The sequence below is a fragment of the Tachysurus fulvidraco genome, chromosome 3 (assembly GCF_022655615.1).
Source record: "Tachysurus fulvidraco isolate hzauxx_2018 chromosome 3, HZAU_PFXX_2.0, whole genome shotgun sequence".
Lineage (NCBI taxonomy): Eukaryota > Metazoa > Chordata > Actinopteri > Siluriformes > Bagridae > Tachysurus > Tachysurus fulvidraco.
The window spans coordinates 3,413,187-3,423,186 of NC_062520.1; the positions used below are offsets into that span (position 1 = coordinate 3,413,187).

Below are 10,000 nucleotides of genomic sequence, written 5' to 3' on the forward strand. Positions count from 1 at the left end.
TCTCTCTCTTCCCTTCAGCAGAACTGCACATTGTTTTACTCTTTAACCCTGAGGAACAGGAAGTGCTACAAAGCTGTTCCAGTGTATTGGATGGAAAAAGGTTTGCATTAATGAAGGGTGCCAATATTTTTGAAACTGACTGTATGTCTCTCTCTCTCTCTCTCTCTCTCTCTCTCTCTCTCTCTCTCTCTCTCTCTGTGTGTGTAGGTGTAAGTGTAACCTGCATGCGAACAGCTGTGTGTTTGATAAGGAGAAGCTGAGCTGTGAGTGTGAGCACAACACCACGGGGCCCGACTGCGGACGCTGCAAGAGGAACTACCAGGGACGAGCCTGGAGCCCCGGGAGCTACCTGCCTATACCTAAAGGCACGGCTAATATCTGTGAGTAAACACACACACACACACACACACACACACACACACACACACACACACACACACACACACACACACACACACACACACACACAGGTTACGTTTGCTATCTCTGATATTTCACAGACATTATTATTACTCTAGATAAGTAATTGTATACCGTTAAAAAACTTGATTACCAAAAAAACCCTCCATGTGTGTGTGTGTGTGTGTGTGTGTGTGTGTGTGTGTGTGTGTGTGTGTGTGTGTGTGTGTGTGTGCGTATGTGTGTATATATGTGTGTGTGTGTGTGTGTGTGTCCTGGACACACTGTCCTTCCTTTAACAACCCCCTCCTGTTTTCTCACTTACTCCACTGGCCTACTTACTGTCCATAGAAAGTAGAATATACAGCGCACGCGCACGCGCACACACACGCACGCACGCACGCACGCACGCACGCACACACACACACACACACACACACACACACATAAAGTATGACAGTCTTCATTGTGCACTTTGGAGAGATTTTAAAGATTTTATTTGAGCATAAATAAATAAAAAACGGCAACATTTTATCGATAAACAAAACTTCAGTACAAAATGTTTGACTATTTATTTCATTATTACAAACAGAATTTAATAATAATGTAGATAAATCAAGTGGAATGTTATTATAAAGTGTTGAGATATTTCGTGCTTCCTGATTGGCCGATTTGTTGCACCGTTCCACATATATGGCATTTACATATATGGCATTTAGTGACTCTTTATATGGAGCAACTAACATTGTATATAATTTATACAACTGAGCATTTGAGGGTTAAGGGCCTTGCTCAGCGGCCCAGCAGTGGCAGCATGGTGGATGTGGGATTTGAGCTCACAACCTTCCGATCAGCAGTCCAACACCGTAAACTAGGCCACCACCACCTCCTCCACATCCTCAACGTCCATGTTGCGCCATTCTACATCCTGATTGGCCGAGGTGTTTTGAGATTTCGTGCATCCTGACTTGTCGTTGTTTTGGGCCGGTGGTCTAAGCGTCTCGATTGGCTAATGTGGGCATTTATGGCATTTAAAGTAAAATACAGTAATAAACTGTGATAGTTTGGTTAGTTCGAGCATCCTGATTTGCTGCTGTGTTAGTAATCCGGTTATTATGGTTGTCTGCAGACTTTTAGCCTTCTAGGCGTCCTGATTGGCCGCGGTGTTGCAGCATAAGAAGCGTCATGATTGGTGTTCATGCTGTGCGAGTGTAAGTGTGGTGATTGGACCTCATGTGCCACGGCATTTCAGCAGCAGTGATCGACTCTCGGTGCCATTTCATTCCGAGTGTCATGGTTGGCTGCAGTAACATGGCATTTCCAGCATCGTGATCGGCCACCGTGTCACAGAGTTTTTTAAGGTCGGTGACTGATCGTCTATCGCGGCATCCCGAGCACGATGATAGACTGGCATGTCACGGCATTCCAAAGGTCGGGGATCTGATTACTCCTCGGTCGTATCTGGAGATCTGCTTTCTATCAGATGACCTGGTTATCCAGAGCAGGTGTGTGGATTACAGCTGAAAGTGAATTTCTGGAGGAAGGTGATCTCCAGGAAGATGTTCAGGGACCATTAATGTAGATCTGTTCAGCCTGAAGCTCTTGTGTATGGTTTCAGCTGCAGATTCATTGTTTTAAAGCTGCCGTGCAAATGAGCAGATTATTTTTACCTTGTTAAGGTAACCGCATAGCACGAATGTCTGGAAATACAGACATTAAAACTATAAGGTATTAAAAATGAAATAAAAAAAAAACCCTTTATGGCCGAGCTCGGTGTCTAATGCCTCTGAGTGTACCTTTTTATGTCTGAGCTGCGAGGGCTGAGAGAAAAAATCCATAATGTAATAATGCCATAAAACAGCCCAGTCTATCTCTGTCCTCTCGGAATAAAGACAAAAAAAAAACACATCCGTTGCAAATGTTCTGCTTTTTTAGCATAAAGAACGTGGAGATGAGAGGAAATGATTCTAAAGTAATTGACAGAATGTTTTATATTTCATATCAGCAGGTTTATATGATATAGCTGATAAAGATGGCCGACGCATGATGGCATGGTGTGTCAGAGGACAAGAGTGGCAGAAAAAAGGAAAAGAAGGTGGTATTATCACTCTTTATTTCCTTCCTGTTGGGAAGCTATGTTTCCCTCCATGTTGGAGAACATGAAGAAGAGTGATGGGTTTGTAAATTAGCTGGGACAGGCTATTTCTGTAGGGAAAGTGAGGACATTTTGTCTCAAGCCATGAAAAACATTGTTTTATAGAGAGCTATATTCCATCTTTCTCGATTCCTCGTCTAGTTTAGAAAAAAGTTGGGAAAAGGACGGCTGAAAAGGATCACAACATGACACTTTATTTCTTTGCTGCGTTCAGGATGGGGGTGGGGGTGGGGGTTAAACACTGTAACACACTGTAACACACTAATAAACACTGTAACACACTGTAACACACGATTAAACACTGTAACAAACGATTAAACACTGTAACGCAATGTAACACACTGTAACACACTATTAAACACTGTAACACACTGTAACACACTATTAAACACTGTAACACACTATTAAACACTGTAACACACTGTAACACACTATTAAACACTGTAACACAATGTAACACACTGTTACACACTATTAAACACTGTAACACAATGTAACACACTGTAACACACTATTAAACACTGTAACACACTCTAACACACTATTAAACACTGTAACACAATGTAACACACTGTAACACACTATTAAACACTGTAACACAATGTAACACACTGTAACACACTATTAAACACTGTAACACACTGTAACACACTATTAAACACTGTAACACAATGTAACATACTATTAAACACTGTAACACAATGTAACACACTGTAACACACTATTAAACACTGTAACACACTGTAACACACTATTAAACACTGTAACACAATGTAACACACTGTAACACACTATTAAACACTGTAACACAATGTAACACACTGTAACACACTATTAAACACTGTAACACAATGTAACACACTGTAACACACTATTAAACACTAACACACTGTAACACACTGTAACACACTATTAAACACTGTAACACACTGTAACACACTATTAAACACTGTAACACACTGTAACACACTATTAAACACTGTAACACAATGTAACATACTATTAAACACTGTAACACAATGTAACACACTGTAACACACTATTAAACACTGTAACACACTGTAACACACTATTAAACACTGTAACACAATGTAACACACTGTAACACACTATTAAACACTGTAACACACTGTAACACACTGTAACACACTATTAAACACTGTAACACAATGTAACACACTGTAACACACTATTAAACACTGTAACACACTGTAACACACTGTAACACACTGTTAAACACTGTAACACACTGTAACACACTGTAACACACTGTTAAACACTGTAACACACTATTAAACACTGTAACACAATGTAACACACTATTAAACACTGTAACACACTGTAACACACTATTAAACACTGTAACACACTGTTGGGTGTTCGATTCCCGCCTCCACCTTGTGTGTGTGGAGTTTGTATGTTCTCCTCGTGCCTCGGGGGTTTTCTCCGGGTACTCCGGTTTCCTCCCCCGGTCCAAAGACATGCATGGTAGGTTGATTGGCATCTCTGGAAAATTGTCCGTAGTGTGTGAGTGTGTGAGTGAGTGAGAGTGTGTGTGTGCCCTGTGATGGGTTGGTACTCCATCCAGGGTGAGATAGGCACAGGCTCCCTGTGACCCGAGGTAGTTCGGATAAAGCGGTAGAGAATGAGTGAGTGAATCAACACCCACTGACCAATCAGCATCCTGAACTCAACAGCGCTGATTAATAAACAGTGCAGGAGTTGAGAACATTCAGATAAAATCCCTGGCTGAGGAGATTTATTTTCAGAAATGTGCCGTAAACTCTAATCTAATTACCCCTCAGCTACCCCAGCAAGGAGATACATGAGAGTTTAAAGTGAGGTGAGGAATAAATTCCATGCAGGCCAGAGGAAGAATGTGTTTATGTTCATCATCAGTGATAAAAAGGACGTAGCTTCATTTGCGAGAGCGTGTTCGGCGAAAGAATAATTCATGGCTCTCATTAACGTTACACAAGCGAGGGAATGAAATTCACACAAAAAAATTAACTCATCCGAATTAAGTGAGTGAAAAAAGAACACGTCCTGATGGTGAAACCGGTTCGAGTTTGTTTCTCCCGAGCGTGAGCGAGAGCGCTATGTCTGTAATTCAGTTAATCGTCTTAATCTCAAGTTCCTTCACTTATTATTTAAAAAAAAAAATAATGGGGCTTGAGGGGCGTAAATAGTTTTGGTATGTAATCGAATGCACTGTAATGTGCGTGCATTATTATCCATAATCTGGATTCTGATTGGTCAAGAGGAGGAGGAGTGGATAGTAGCTTTAACTGTTACGTAAATCCCAGGTTTATATTAATGTACTACATTATGGTTGCTATAGCAACAGCGGGCATGCATGGTGACTACGGGGACAATATGGAACTTTTGAGTCACGTCGTGATAGCGTGACCTAAAAGGAGTGGCTGTCACATCTGGACCTGACAGAGGAGGCGAGACTGAGTGACGGTTCACGCTCATATCAGCAGTGAATTCTGGGCTTTAATTAGCACACATTAGAGCACAGAGGCAGATGTCAGACTGATTCTCACCAGAGTTGGACATACATGAATCACACCGTGCTGCTTTGAGACAGATGTGACTCTGTGTCTTGCTGCTCTCTTTCACAAGTAAATCTCATACGAAGCGCAGAAAGAGTAAAATAGTGAGAGAGCAGATTTACACTACAGATGAAGGTAAAAATAAAAAGAGATTAAGAGGAGAATTCACAGTGCTTGACCTGTTGCTATGTCACACTATAACACACTATTAAACACTGTAACACACTGTAACACACTGTAACACACTACTAAACACTGTAACACAATGTAACACACTATTAAGCACTGTAAAATACTGTAACACTGTAAAATACTGTAACACTGTAAAATACTGTAACACACTATTAAACACTGTAACACACTGTAACACACTATTAAACACTGTAACACACTATTAAACACTGTAACACACTGTAACACACTATTAAACACTGTAACACACTATTAAACACTGTAACACACTGTAACACACTATTAAACACTGTAACACACTATTAAACACTGTAACACACTGTAACACACTATTAAACACTGTAACGCACCATTAAACACTGTAACACACTGTAACACACTATTAAACACTGTAACACACTATTAAACACTGTAACACACTGTAACACACTATTAAACACTGTAACACACTGTAACACACTATTAAACACTGTAACACACTGTAACACACTATTAAACACTGTAACACAATGTAATATTGTAACACATTATAAACACTGTCACATACTGTACACACTATATCACACTGTCACAAACTATTACACACTATTAAACACTATAACACACTGTAACACACGATTAAACACTGTAAAATACTGTACCACACTATTAAACACTGTAACACAATGTAACACACTGTAACACACGATTAAACACTGTAACACAATGTAACACACTGTAACACACGATTAAACACTGTAACACAATGTAACACACTGTAACACACGATTAAACACTGTAACAGAATGTAACACAAGATTAAACACTGTAAATTTGTAACAAATTATAAACACTGTCACATACAGTACCATACACACTATATCACTCAGTCACACACTATATCACAGTCACACACTATATCACACAGTCACACACTGTATCACACAGTCACACACTATATCACACAGTCACACACTATATCACACAGTCACACACTATATCACACAGTCACACACTATATCACACAGTCACACACTGTATCACACAGTCACACACTATATCACACAGTCACACACTATATCACACAGTCACACACTATATCACACAGTCACACACTATATCACACAGTCACACACTGTATCACACAGTCACACACTATATCACACAGTCACACACTATATCACAGTCACACACTATATCACACAGACACACACTATGTCACACACTATATCACACAGTCACACACTATATCACACAGTCACACACTATATCACACAGTCAGACACTATATCACACAGTCACACACTATATCACACAGTCACACACTATATCACAGTCACACACTATATCACACAGACACACACTATATCACAGAGTCACACACTATATCGCAGAGTCACACACTATATCACACAGTCACACACTATATCACACAGTCACACACTATATCACACAGTCACACACTATATCACAGAGTCACACACTATATCACACAGTCACACACTATATCACACAGTCACACACTATATCACACAGTCGCACACTATATCACACAGTCACACACTATATCACACAGTCACACACTATATCACACAGTCACACACTGTATCACACAGTCACACACTATATCACAGTCACACACTATATCACACAGACACACACTATATCACACAGTCACACACTATATCACACAGACACACACTATATCACACAGTCACAGACTATATCACACAGTCACACACTATATCACACAGTCACACACTATATCACACAGTCACACACTATATCACATAGACACACACTATATCACAGAGTCACACACTATATCACACAGTCACACTATATCACACAGTCACACACTATATCACACAGTCACACACTATATCTCACAGTCACACACTATATCACAGAGTCACACACTATATCACACAGTCACACACTATATCACAGTCACACACTATATCACACTGTCAGACACTATATCACACAATTACACACTATATCACACAGTCACACACTATATCACACAGTCACACACTGTATCACACAGTCACACACTATATCACACAGTCACACACTATATCACAGTCACACACTATATCACACAGTCACACACTATATCACACAGTCACACACTATATCACACAGCCACACATTATATCACACAGACACACACTATGTCACACACTATATCACACAGTCACACACTATATCACACAGTCAGACACTATATCACACAGTCACACACTATATCACACAGTCACACACTATATCACACAGCCACACACTATATCACACAGACACACACTATGTCACACACTATATCACACAGTCACACACTATATCACACAGTCACACACTATATCACACAGTCAGACACTATATCACACAGTCACACACTATATCACACAGTCACACACTATATCACACAGTCACACACTATATCACACAGTCGCACACTATATCACACAGTCGCACACTATATCACACAGTCACACACTATATCACACAGTCACACACTATATCACACAGTCGCACACTATATCACACAGTCGCACACTATATCACACAGTCGCACACTATATCACACAGTCACACACTATATCACACAGACACACACTATATCACACAGTCACACACTATATCGCAGAGTCACACACTATATCACACAGTCACACACTATATCACACAGTCACACACTATATCACACAGTCACACACTATATCACACAGTCGCACACTATATCACACAGTCGCACACTATATCACACAGTCACACACTATATCACACAGTCACACACTATATCACACAGTCGCACACTATATCACACAGTCGCACACTATATCACACAGTCGCACACTATATCACACAGTCACACACTATATCACACAGTCACACACTATATCACAGAGTCACACACTGTATCACACAGTCACACACTATATCACAGTCACACACTATATCACACAGTCACACACTATATCACACAGTCACACACTATATCACAGAGTCACACACTGTATCACACAGTCACACACTATATCACACAGTCACACACTATATCACACAGTCACACACTATATCACACAGTCACACACTATATCACACAGTCACACACTATATCACACAGTCACACACTATATCACACAGACACACACTATATCACACAGTCACACACTGTATCACACAGTCACACACTATATCACACAGTCACACACTGTATCACACAGTCACACACTATATCACACAGTCACACACTATATCACACAGTCACACACTATATCACACAGTCACACACTATATGACAGAGTCACACACTATATCAAAGAGTCACACGCTATATCACAGAGTCACACACTATATCACAGTCACACACTATATCACACAGTCACACACTATATCACACGGTCACACACTATATCACACAGACACACACTATATCACACAGTCACACACTATATCACAGTCACACACTATATCACACAGTCACACACTATATCACACAGTCACACACTATATCACACAGTCACACACTATATCACACAGTCAGACACTATATCACACAGTCACACACTATATCACACAGTCACACACTATATCACACTGTCACACACTATATCACACAGACACACACTATATCGCAGAGTCACACACTATATCGCAGAGTCACACACTATATCACACAGTCACACACTATATCACACAGTCACACACTATATCACACAGTCACACACTATATCACAGAGTCACACACTGTATCACACAGTCACACACTGTATCACACAGTCACACCCTATATCACACAGTCACACACTGTATCACACAGTCACACACTATATCACACAGTCACACACTATATCACACAGTCACACCCTATATCACACAGACACACACTATATCACACAGTCACACACTATATCACAGAGTCACACACTATATCACACAGACACACACTATATCACACAGTCACACACTATATCACACAGTCACACACTATATCACAGAGTCACACACTATATCACACAGTCACACACTATATCACAGAGTCACACACTATATCACAGTCACACACTATATCACACAGTCACACACTATATCACACAGTCACACACTATATCACACAGACACACACTATATCACACAGTCACACACTATATCACAGTCACACACTATATCACACAGTCACACACTATATCACACAGTCACACACTATATCACACAGTCACACACTATATCACAGTCACACACTATATCACACAGTCACACACTATATCACACAGTCAGACACTATATCACACAGACACACACTATATCACACAATTACACACTATATCACACAGCCACACACTATATCACACAGACACACACTATGTCACACACTATATCACACAGTCACACACTATATCACACAGTCACACACTATATCAAAGAGTCACACGCTATATCACACAGTCACACACTATATCACACAGACACACACTATATCACACAATTACACACTATATCACACAGCCACACACTATATCACACAGACACACACTATGTCACACAGTCACACACTATATCACTCAGTCACACACTGTATCACACAGTCACACACTATATCACAGTCACACACTATATCACACAGTCACACACTATATCACAGAGTCACACACTATATCACACAGTCACACACTATATCACACAGTCACACACTATATCACACAGTCACACA

At 40.3% G+C, this 10,000-nt stretch overlaps 1 protein-coding gene across 7 annotated transcripts in view; it reads left to right on the top strand.

Annotated features, from left to right (window-relative positions):
• ntng1a (netrin g1a) overlaps positions 1 to 10,000 on the top strand; it is a 197,376-nt gene that overhangs the window by 144,764 nt on the left and 42,612 nt on the right. For all 7 annotated transcript variants that reach the window (XM_047811682.1, XM_047811688.1, XM_047811683.1 and 4 more), the window contains exon 3: positions 208 to 380. In XM_047811682.1, coding sequence (XP_047667638.1) covers positions 208 to 380 — 173 coding nt within the window. The remainder of the gene's footprint in view (positions 1 to 207; positions 381 to 10,000) is intronic.